The 11,334-nt window shown below is 34.9% G+C and overlaps 2 protein-coding genes and 1 long non-coding RNA gene across 3 annotated transcripts; 1 reads left to right on the top strand and 2 right to left on the bottom strand.

Moving 5' to 3' along the window:
• The first annotated feature begins 1,115 nt into the window (after positions 1-1,115).
• LOC7483478 (uncharacterized) lies at positions 1,116-2,285 on the top strand. The gene is made up of 3 exons (XM_006376776.3): positions 1,116-1,497; positions 1,589-1,737; positions 1,899-2,285. Exons 1-3 carry the CDS (start codon positions 1,209-1,211, stop codon positions 2,019-2,021), a joined length of 561 nt encoding a protein of 186 aa, XP_006376838.1. The 5' UTR covers positions 1,116-1,208; the 3' UTR covers positions 2,022-2,285.
• An 856-nt stretch (positions 2,286-3,141) lies between these two features.
• On the bottom strand, positions 3,142-5,263 carry LOC127904124 (uncharacterized). The gene is made up of 2 exons (XR_008057012.1): positions 4,713-5,263; positions 3,142-4,590 (listed from the first exon to the last, which is right to left on the bottom strand). It is a non-coding gene; the product is annotated as an uncharacterized LOC127904124 (long non-coding RNA).
• A 550-nt stretch (positions 5,264-5,813) lies between these two features.
• Positions 5,814-9,284, bottom strand: LOC7483477 (LIM domain-containing protein WLIM1). The gene is made up of 5 exons (XM_002317988.4): positions 8,770-9,284; positions 7,099-7,195; positions 6,957-6,997; positions 6,740-6,829; positions 5,814-6,308 (listed from the first exon to the last, which is right to left on the bottom strand). Exons 1-5 carry the CDS (start codon positions 8,905-8,907, stop codon positions 6,099-6,101), a joined length of 576 nt encoding a protein of 191 aa, XP_002318024.1. The 5' UTR covers positions 8,908-9,284; the 3' UTR covers positions 5,814-6,098.
• Positions 9,285-11,334: the final 2,050 nt, after the last annotated feature.

The raw sequence follows: 11,334 nt of genomic DNA, 5'->3' as shown, positions 1-11,334 counted from the left end.
CTCCACCCTCAACCACACCACAACAGTTGATCTCCCCATCGTGGTGAGTGAGTGACCTTTTTCTTACGAGTACTTATTTGGTTTTTGCCCTTTTGTTTTCTTTGTTTCAGGAATCTATGATCTGTGAGTCACTGAACAGTAGTGGTGGTTTGGAAGGGGGACCAAAGTATGTGATGTATTTGTCTTTAGGGATTGAAAATCACCCCCGGGCCAACTTTCCTTTGTCTTCTCGATGGTGTGGTAGCGATTGTTTTTTAAAATATTTTTTACTGGAAAATAAATTAAAATAATATTTTTTAAAAATATTTTTTGATATCAACACATCAAAATGATATGAAAACACAAAAAAAAAAATATTTCAAAAGAATTTTTTTTAAATATTTTTAAAACACAAAAACAAACCCCATCACGATACGTCATTTCATGGGAGAATGATCTCACCATGTCTGGTTTAACTACAAAACACCCCTTCAAATTTAGGGGCTTTGTCAACTTATCCCTTGACTATCTTTTCATAATTTTCGAGAGCTTTCAATTTTGTTTTTCGAATTATCTCTTTCTATTTATCTCCATAAACTTTACTGCATGCTTTCAATGTTCTTCTCCATATTATGTAATGAACTAAACTTTTTGTGGGTTTTAGGAGAACCTTTTATATAACTTTTGCAATATCCCCTTAAATATTTTTGTATTTTGTGTTTGATATTGTGATATAGGATGTTTTTAAAAGTGTTTTTTGTTTAAAATTATATTAAAATAATTTTTTTATATTTTTTATTTTTGACATCAGCATATGAAAACTATAAAAAAAATCAAAAAATATATCAATTTAATATTTTTTTTTTATAAAACATCGAAAGCAAAACCGAAACCTCAAGGGGTTAGTTAGAAAATAATTTTTAGTTTAGGGGTTAATTGACAGAACCTTCAAATTGCTAGGGGAGGTTTGTAGTTTAGCTCCGACTACTAAAAACTTAAAACTATTGACTGTGCAATTCATTAGCAGCGATTAGGTGCAATCCCCCGAACCATTTTGGATCATAGAATAGGAAAAAGCCAAGGCCGAGTAGATAAAACACAACTTCAAAATTGGTGGGTGGGTGTTATAAAAGCAACCTCTTGAAACCACAGCACTCCTCGTTGCCTCATCAATTTATCCCCTCCTTTTCTTCTTCAGGACTCGCGCTTTTAGAGAGAGAGAGAGAGAGATGGGGAATTGTCAAGCCATAGATGCAGCAACACTAGTGATTCAATACCCAAGTGGAAAAGCAGAGAACTTTTATTGGCCTGTGAGTGCTAGTGAGGTTATGAAGATGAACCCTGGTCACTATGTTGCTCTTCTCCTCTCCACCAACTTGTATCCAACCAATAACAATGGAGAATGCCCCGCCAACACCACCGCTAACAATACTCCTTTGAGGGTCACACGAATTAAGCTTCTTAGACCTACTGATACTCTTGTTCTTGGCCATGTTTATAGACTCATTACCAGTCAAGGTTTGTCATATTTACTAGTCTATACTAGTTAATTTCCTTCCATAGTTTTTGAATTTAGTCTTATTTTCTTACTGGGGTCTTGTTTTTTCAGAGGTTATGAAAGTTTTATGTGCAAAAAAACAAGCTAAGCTGAAGAAAAATGAGCCGGGATCCGAAGAGAAACCTGAGAGGGTGAAAGAAAAGCAGGGATCAGGACTGGATACAAAAGCTAGACGATCTGAACAACAGAAGGAAAATCAGGTGACTCTCATTACATATTTCTTCAGATTAACATGAATAATTGAAAGCTGAACCAATTTTAATTTGTTGAGAATACTTCACACAAGTCCTCGCTACCTTCTAGTTCTGCTTAGTATTGTAAAGCCACATGTCTTAATTAATTACTTTCCAAAACATTTCAGGTGACCAAAAATGAAAGAAGCAGACCGAAGACAACAACATCAACCAACTCTGCTGCCATAGCCAGATCAAGAGCATGGCAACCCTCACTACGAAGCATTTCAGAGGCTGGCAGTGGCAGCTAATCAAATGTTCCTTCCATGCTACACAAGATACATGAGGATCAAACACATGGGCTTGCCAGCAAAATCCAGGCTTGCTTCAACCTGCAACATCTAAGACAGATAATCCATGGAGGCAGGTAGCTACAGGGACAGATTAAAGTATATCTTCCTTCAAGTACAGATTTGGCTAATGCGGGCATACTTTGTATAGCAAAAGGTGGTATCTTAATCATGGTTGTAATTTAAAGAACTGCTCTTTTGAAATGAAATCAAACTTTGTCTCAAGTTTTTTTAGTACAATAATTTTGGTGGGATTATTGCTATGTAGTGCTCCTGCTAATCAATCAATCAACCACTCAAATATACAACACCAAAAGACAGGAGATTATGTTAAAGTAGAGAATCAAAGAAGACTAAAGAAATCATAAGATTTCATGGTTCGGAATTCAGATTCTAATGGTGGGCATATGCTCTCCCTCCCTCCCTCCGAGGGATCCTTTTAAGCCAACGCAGGGACACCGTACATGCGAATTTTTTTTATATTTGAAGGTTAAAACATGTGGAAACCATGTTTGTGTTTAAAATTTCAGTCAACTTGAGTTGAGCATGGTCCTTAACCATCAAGGATTTAAAGTCATCCTGCAAGATTCAGGCATATTTATTACGCCATTAACACTAATTTTCATTAATATTAACCACTCATGGATTTGAAGGGGGGTTAATACACAAGTGCAATTAATAATCCAAGTAATTAATTATGGGAAAAAGGAGGACAAATTAAGGAATTGAAATAACAGAGTAAGCCAGATGTGAAGTTGAAACAGGATTCAGGACCCAAGTATTTTTGTAATCAAATATGAAATAATTCCAGCATCTGGCCGCCAGCTATTAACGAGTAAAAAACAGCAGGGAAAGAAGCTTAAAAAAGACAATGTTTAATGCCCCAGATGCTGCATTAAAGCCAATGACAAATGGACTCTTATAGAATCTGTAAATGGACTTCAGAAATTTTAATCATCCATAGTCCAAACTCATTTTTTTAAGGTTGATGATGGACCGACAGCAATAACCAACTGATTAGCATGGACATTATTTCAGAGATATGAGATGACAATGTCCCTCAGCGGCTTCACCTACTATCTTAATTGCTTAGAAATAAATCTTCACTTTATTGGTTATGGAAATTTCATCGTGGTCCAAACAAAAACTAGCTCATCTTACAGGACAAGGCATTGACAAGTGCACATCAGTCTTCAAGATTCTGAAGGCACGCAAGAAAGACAAATTTGAAAAGGTGGGATGGATACATGTGTAGAATAATGATTCCATAGCTTACTTGGTCTTTCAGGTTAGTATGGCATCTAAGCTTGTCCTCCAGCATGGTCCAGAAAAGCAAATGTAGATGCGTTGCTGCTGTTCTTGACGTGTAAAAACTGGTGCAAAAATAAAAAGAAAATGTTCTTGTACAAAATAATATCGATAGGAAGTAGAGATGGCATCAATTTGTTTGGAGGACTTGTTGATATGTTGCTAAAAACCTCTGGTTTCACTACCGTTTGTAAGAGGCATGGCTAGTTTCACCATCTTTTTTACTTGGAGAAAACAACGCAGAAAGTTCTTGGTAAACTATCACAGATACGTGATTATATGCAGGAAACAGTGTGATTTTCCCAGAAAAAGAGCAGAGCAGAGCAGAGATAAATATTCTGTGCTGAGACATGCCTAAGCGTCATTAAACTATCGGTGATCATTAGGCCCGTATATTTGACTTTGAAAAAAAACATCATTCGGTAAGTTGCAAGTGCATCAAAAGAAGTGGAATGATTCTCTCTGCATCATTCTTCCCAATCTCCTTTTCATGGTCAAGAAGCAAGACAGACCAGTGCTAGCAAAGCAAAAGATGGCCTTTTTCTTTCCTTTAATAAGCTGAAATCATGGAGCACAACTGCAACCAACTCACCCTTAGAACATTCACTCACTCCTAAGCATGGAAAGGCAGGGCATTATAGGTGGTCCAAATTCATGCAAGTGCCTAACGCGTGGGCCATCATAGACTGTTTGCCACTATTTACCAAATTTATAGCAATCTCCCTCCCCCTCTCTCTCTATATATATATAGATTTTGTCTCTAGTTTGAACAATCATTGAAATATACAATCGAATTAATGAGTTGTGGAGCAGTGTATGTGGAATGTAGGCCATTCCCTATGCCTGGCTGAAGTTGCTATGTCATGATATCTTTTCACTACTTGGCCTCTCAATTAATTCATTGGAATAACTCCTTTTCATTTCGTTTCAATGAGCATGGAGGGCTTTCACGCATTTTACAGTGAAAAAGAATTACAACTAAGGTTTTGTAAAGTTATATTTTTTATTTCTAAAGAAAACTTGTTCTCAAGAATCTATAATTCATAAAATTGAAACGACAAAAATTAATAAATTGTGGTAAAAACCAACATAAAGAAATCTACAAAAAAATTGAAATGAGGATGTTTCAGATCTTTTACCTAAACGGATTCCCTGAATAATTGAATACATGCAGTGGGTAAATTTGCACTCGGAAGTGATGGAATGAACTTGAAATATGCACCTAATCCTTGCAATTTGATCAAACCGTTAATCATCAGCAAATTTGTTTTCTTCTCCGAGAACATTACAGGTTTCACAGCATTCCAAGAGATGGAGATTGGTGTGAAGAGACGCCACACTCACATTGCTTTCATGAAAGTATGAGAGGATTGATAATAGATTCCTCCCTTTAAAAGCAAAGAAAGAGACAATCTCCAACTCTTATTTCTCAACCATATCTTGTAGTAAACGCCATTCGTTTCCGTCCATTAGCTTCCTGAGCCCAACAACCCTCCTAATCACTGATAAAGAAGCATCCAAATCTGAAAGAAACATGTAGCTTTGACTCCATTGTTTATCCATTTAGTGCCGTTTATTCATTTATTCCTCTGTAAATTCTCAACACCGCAGTGAGCTTTACAAGCAGTATCACAGCGGTTGCAAAAGGGCTGCTTCTATCCTCGTTTTGACACAAAAAATGGGAGCCTGGAAGCGTGGGCTTGTGACTTGTAGCCCAAGTCCAGAGCTTCAGGTGTTTTGATTGTTGTGGGCTTATGGGCTATTAGCCCAACTCCTAAGTTTTGCATGTTGCCTTGGCTTCCATAGAGCAATGGAGGCTCTCATCTTGTCATGCAAATTTAGTCGTACACTATAATTCATTGCCCATGTGTTGCCACGGCACGTGTGTCTTTATACTATCTATTTCACGGGTAGTAAATGTTTTTTTTATAAAAAAAAATAATGGTTATGTAGATTATTTTCTAAAAAAAGTCTAAAATTTTATTAAAAAAATTTATACAAGTATCTAATCAAATAAACTAATAATTATTTATATTAATAAAAAAATTAATAACAATAACAAAAAAAAATTTTGGTCAAGATATTTAATACATGTTATTTACCCGGTTGTGTTTAATGAATTTATTTATGAAAATCAATTTGCAAAAAAAATCAATACACACATAAAATTTATTGAATAAAATAAAAGAAAAAACTTCTACGCAAGGCTGCTCATATTAAAAATATTATAAAAAAATAAATGTTTTTATTTTTAAAAATAAATTTAATTCATATAAAATATAAATAAATATAAATAAATCATATTAATCTCATAAAAAATTAAACACATTCAATATAATTAAAAATAATTGGTATTTCAAAAAAGCTAAACAAGTAAAAAAAATCACAAAAAAAGATATTAATCAAAATATAAATGCAAGATATATATATATATATATATATATATAGCGGCAAGACACTACATTCATAGAAATAGAAATAAGCTTCAACATGAATATAAGTAGCTTGTAAATAAAAGAACTATAATACATCTCAACTTATTAAACACTTCAAAAATCTCACTCAAAACGGTACGGCGACAAGCTGGAACTCCGCAACTAAACACTGCCTTCTTTCATATCACGCTACAAGTTCATAATAGCTCTTTCACTCACTTTATAATAGCTTTTCTTGGAAATAAGACTTTTTCAGTTGTCACACACTCATAGATTTATAGAAAATTATGCAGTGTCATTCAGCAGCTGCAGTCTCCTTCACTGGTGTAACATGTTCGTGCTTGTCAAGTTGGCTGAAGTTTCCCTTCTGCTTGAAGAGCTGATTATGATGGTGCCTGCAATACAGACGATGCTCATGGGCTACGAAGTTTGATGGGCTGATGACACAGCCTCCATGAGCGCATCTGAAACAAGCCTTATGATACGATGTTCCATCAACTGCCACCTGAAAGATGTAAGTTGGAGACAAGAAACTATAAGATATTTTTCTTTATCCATGACATCATAAGTTCATCTATGAGAGTATTAGAAAACAGACAAACATGCATGGGGTGAAGATTACATGGACTTGAATTTCTTGAATTGGAGCTTTAAGTTCTAAAGAGTACTGATGGAGTATAAAAATGGAGAACTATGTGATGCAAAGATGTCGATTTGTCAAAACATTTTGATATAAAACAGAAAAAACTCTGAAGTTCTTAGACATCCTTGGTGCATTTGCTTTCTAGCTGCTGTCATTAGTTTTGAACATGCTCATAAAACAAGCAAAACCACCTGCTGCAACCATTTGAACAGATTTATTTGCTTAATTTAAAAAAAAAATGATTTATTCTGTCAAATCATGCATTATTACTATTATGAAAGCAAACCATTTACCCTTTCGATTGGGTAAACAGTTTTCTTGCAAGCAACACATTTCTCCTGAGTTCCGGCAAACATACTTGAAACTTTGCTGTTGCTCTGGACCTGTGCAATTCCATTCACAAAAAGAAGCATCTTAATAGTCATTTCAAACAATAACAAATCAAATATGAAATAGCTGCAACTTGCAATGAAGTGTTAATACAGCTGTTAAGCTTTGCACTGGGGGTACCTGATCGGCAGACCGGTCAACTCTAACAGTTTTTGAAGTCCCTGGGGAAGGGAGAAGAATATAATAGCGCGTGAATAAACTTGAACAAGCAGATATCACAGCAGGGCAATGCGCTTAAAGAAAATTAATAACCGGTATTCACCTTTGAAGCTTTTATCCAAGCTGCCTGTCATCTTTAAAAGTTGATCGAAGTGAGGCTTGCAATATAAAACGCCTTCAAAGGATGAGTAGTTGCTCAACTGCAAAGGTGAAAAGGAAAGCGTTTAGATTAATTAAAAAGGAAAACATCGTAGAAAACACAACAGTTCATGTTTTTGTGATACAAGGAAAAAGGACAGAAGTTTTCTTCGGAACCTGAACCCCGAGCTTCTTGAAATCTTTATAGTATGCACAAAAGTATTTTGCATCTCTGGTTTTTCATAGTAGGTTTCTGAACATGGCTACCATGGATTAGTTTGAACAGAAAATCCTAAGTGTAGATGTCAGTATTCCTATTCTGATATTCGTTAGTTCTTCAATATCTGACCACCTTTCTGTGATCACTAGCTCAATTACTTCCTATACGGGTTTGCTATGTCTTTTAATTGCTGGAACAAGCTCCAGGGTTCACCCTGAGAAGCATGAGCAGAGATGAAACTCTAAGTGTCATGAGATTAGAGAACGAATAGGCAACTCAATAACCGATCCATATACGCTTCCAATAGAAGAGAAGTTTCAATATATCTTGACAGATGAGTGAAATCCTTTGACAGTAAGTTTCCTTTCCAATGTGTTCACATTCAATGCAATTGCCATGAAATTTGCCAATTGCACGCTGGTTCAGTTAAAACACATTTCTAGTGGTACCTAGCGGTCAGTTTATGGCAGAGAAGAAAACGAAAAAAAACTCACTATAAGTTATCTTATCTGTACGTTCATGCTGCAGGTCGCATATCAGCTTAATATCATTCAGTTAAACCAGGAAACAAAGTTCAATAGGGATAAAATATGATTCACACGCCCCAAGGACTAACGAAACAGTCAGTTTGCATTTGATATCTGCAGGAAGACTGTTCAATCAGCTTTACGGTTTGGAAATGAATAAAATTCCATTGTTCTGTTCCCAACTACCCAATAGGCCGACAAAAACAAAAGCAACCGAGAATTGCTTTTTAACCACACACAAGTCATTGTTTGTTTGGCAACGATTTGAAAATGAGATCTCTCTCTCAGCCCCACCTCTCCTTCTCCTTGGCAGCCTGTGGGGCGGCGCAGAACTCCCTGATCACCACTCAAAAATCGAGGATCCACAAGCAAATTTCATGGCCGAAAGAAAGTGACCTATCATCAACCAACTAGGACAAACAACATCTAACATCAAAGGATCTAAACAACCCCATCTGTAGACCATCCAGTTGAAATGGTCTAAAAAAGAAGCGGATGAATACAAGTGCAAAATCATAATTTCAATCTGGACTCCAGAGCAAAAAACAAAAAAACATTTTATATTGTCTGAGAAATATATGCTGGATAATTGTGTTGGAAAAACAAATCAGCTTAAGAAATAAAAATGAGAAAAAAACCACCTTTTAGTTGACAAGTTAGCATCTAATCTGGACACACCAAGCAAGCACACAATCATCCACCTAAAACAACTCTCCTCCCAATCAAAATATCTATAACCATCTACTACAAAAGTGATAATATTGAACCAGAGGGTGGCTATAAATATGTATGATCAAGTAAAAGAGGATATATCAATGATAAAGCTCAGCTCTTGGAGTTTCTGCAGACTCCTTCATGTGCTTATGAAATAAGGGACTATGTAACTTACCTTTAGGGTACCCTTGCAGTGGTGGCATCTAAAACAAGCCTTGTGATAGACTTTGTCATCAGCAGTGAGTTGATCCACAAAGTATACAGTCTTCTCACATGACTTACACTTCTGGGTTGTCCCTGCAAATGGTGCCATAGGTAAATTCTTTACTCTGTTAAGTACGCTGATGGATAATAGTAGATAATGATTGATGATATCTATCTAGCTAGCAAGCGCTATCTCCCTGTCTCCTGTCTTTCTGATGGATCTTCTTCTCCTTCTTCAAATATCAATAAGCTTTCTGCTAGCAGAGAAATGATTGGAGGGGATGATGATGAAAAAGAGAAGGCTGCCAAAATTCGTGTGGGTGCGTTAGAGATTTACAGCTCAGCCTCAGACAGACAGAGAGAAACCTAACGATACAAAAACAATTTCCCAGTAGTCGACTTTAGATCCATTAGAAAACATGCAAGCAGTCTTTGTTGGCGGCAATTTGGTAATTTTATCAACAAAAGTAGTTTGACTATACTACATGATTGCCTTATTTTTCACAGATGTCCAGCTACTAGACTTGAATCATGGAAGGTGACGTGAACCTAGTACTGTGCTTTTATTCAGGCAGGAATAGTAAATTAATCACGAGTATTTGTTTTCGTGTTAAAAAAAACATTTCAATTTTTTTGATTTTTTTTAAATTAATTTTTTAATAATTTTATACGGTTTTGATATACTGTTATTAAAAATAAATTTTAAAAACTAAAAATTTTATTTTTATATATTTTTAAATAAAAATACTATAAAAAACAATTAATATGACAATTCAAACATGATTAAAAATGCATCATACTACTAATATATATCCTCTGATTCTAGTCCTCTTAAGTCACATCAAGTGATTATAATTGTAGTAATTTATTAGGATTTGTTTTTAATCTTATCACAGTTAAAAAAATTTAGAGAAATTAACATACTTTATAAATATTTTAAAAATTAATATTATTTAATAACTTATAATTTTTATTTGTGACTCATGAGTTGCTTTCCATGTTTACAGCTCATGAGTTCCAATTGAGAATTGTGACTCATCCAAAAAAAAAAAAAAAAATCCAGGATAGTTTTTCTAGCCTCTCTTAACTCTTTATAAAATAATAATAATAAAAAAACTAAGCCAGCATTACAATTTTCACAACCCAACTACATCCCAACACCACAATTAAGAAATATGATTTACTATTAATCTCTCTAACACAATTAAAAGATCAACACACCAATTAAAAGATCAACACACATTCATCCAAATTAACAATTAACAATTCATAATTAAACGATTCACATAAAATTTTATTAAATTTAAAATAAATTCATAATTCTTATAAAATTAAATCATATAATTTAACTACATCTAAAAATCATCTTAACTTATGGATGAGCCTGGAGTGCTTGTGGATGGGCCTACACCACCACTCTACAACTCGAGGACGAACCTATAATGCCCATGTAGGGGTCAACACCAAAATCATCTCAGCTCATACACAAGTCCGGGATGCTCGTGGATGAACCTACATCCCTAACTACATGTCCCTTTTCATGATAAATAATTTCATCTTTTGTTAATACCACTTCGAGATGTTGAGCCTCCCCAACCTCCTGAAGTCCATCACAATACAAATTTAGCGTAATGTTGGCAACGGCATGTCCCATTTCATCAATATCTTCACGGATAGTAATTGTTGCTTTTCGAGCCTCCTATAATAAGTGAAGAATCTATATACATACATTAAAAAATAATTAACATTCATCATCTATAATAACATTAATAATATTTAATATATATTCCATACTAATCAATTATTTATTGGAAATTGAGACTTATAATGCATCATATTATGGACGTCTCGGGAAACACAACCATGTAGGTGTATTAATCTGACATATAATGGAAAAAAAATATCATTTCATGTAGGTATCTAAATCAATCTTTGGAGGCCACTCCTCAAATATCTGTTTTATCCTAGCATCCTAAATATCTAGGAAAGTTGCATGAATCACCAACCAATTCTCTTCCCGCTTACCTTCATGTCTGATACTATGCAGTTCGTCACCAGTATCAACATAATCCGGGATGTGCTAAGATAGAACAAAATGATGTATTACTTGATCAGGGTAATGCATCTCAATTACATCGAAGCAATGCAGCAGGATTGATGTGGATAAGCCCATGAACACTAAGGACCCATTACACGTTCCAAGTGGACCCATCACAAGGTCCAAAGCGAAGGCCTTAAAAGAAGCATTGAATGAACTGGTTGTGCAAATTTCGGCTAGGGCTGAACTTGAAGATCCTTTAGAGCATAAAAAGGAGACCTTATTACATTTAATCCATGTGTAAGAGGGGCCCAACCATCCTTATTTGAGCCATGAAGTTTCGACAATAAAGCTATCAATTTTGTGTCAGTTTCGGCCAGCCTTGTTATGTGATGTTTCCTTGTGTTTTGTGGAGTTCTAACTAATATTGGATTTCTTATTATATGTGGGAATATTGATTATTCCTTTAAATATTAGGATTTATTATTTTATTTTATT

Source organism: Populus trichocarpa, chromosome 12 (assembly GCF_000002775.5).
Source record: "Populus trichocarpa isolate Nisqually-1 chromosome 12, P.trichocarpa_v4.1, whole genome shotgun sequence".
Lineage (NCBI taxonomy): Eukaryota > Viridiplantae > Streptophyta > Magnoliopsida > Malpighiales > Salicaceae > Populus > Populus trichocarpa.
The sequence above is the reverse complement of the archived record's forward strand: the minus strand, read 5'-3'. Positions and strand labels throughout refer to the sequence as shown.

Coding starts and splice junctions, on each gene's coding strand:
- LOC7483478 (XM_006376776.3), top strand. CDS start 1,209: ATGGGGAATTGTCAAGCCATAGATGCAGCAACACTAGTGATTCAATAC. Junction 1,498..1,588: donor TAGACTCATTACCAGTCAAG/GTTTGTCATATT, acceptor TTGTTTTTTCAG/AGGTTATGAAAGTTTTATGT. Junction 1,738..1,898: donor AACAACAGAAGGAAAATCAG/GTGACTCTCATT, acceptor AAAACATTTCAG/GTGACCAAAAATGAAAGAAG.
- LOC7483477 (XM_002317988.4), bottom strand. CDS start 8,907: ATGGCACCATTTGCAGGGACAACCCAGAAGTGTAAGTCATGTGAGAAG. Junction 7,196..8,769: donor ACTGCAAGGGTACCCTAAAG/GTAAGTTACATA, acceptor TCACCTTTGCAG/TTGAGCAACTACTCATCCTT. Junction 6,830..6,956: donor TTGACCGGTCTGCCGATCAG/GTACCCCCAGTG, acceptor GGAATTGCACAG/GTCCAGAGCAACAGCAAAGT.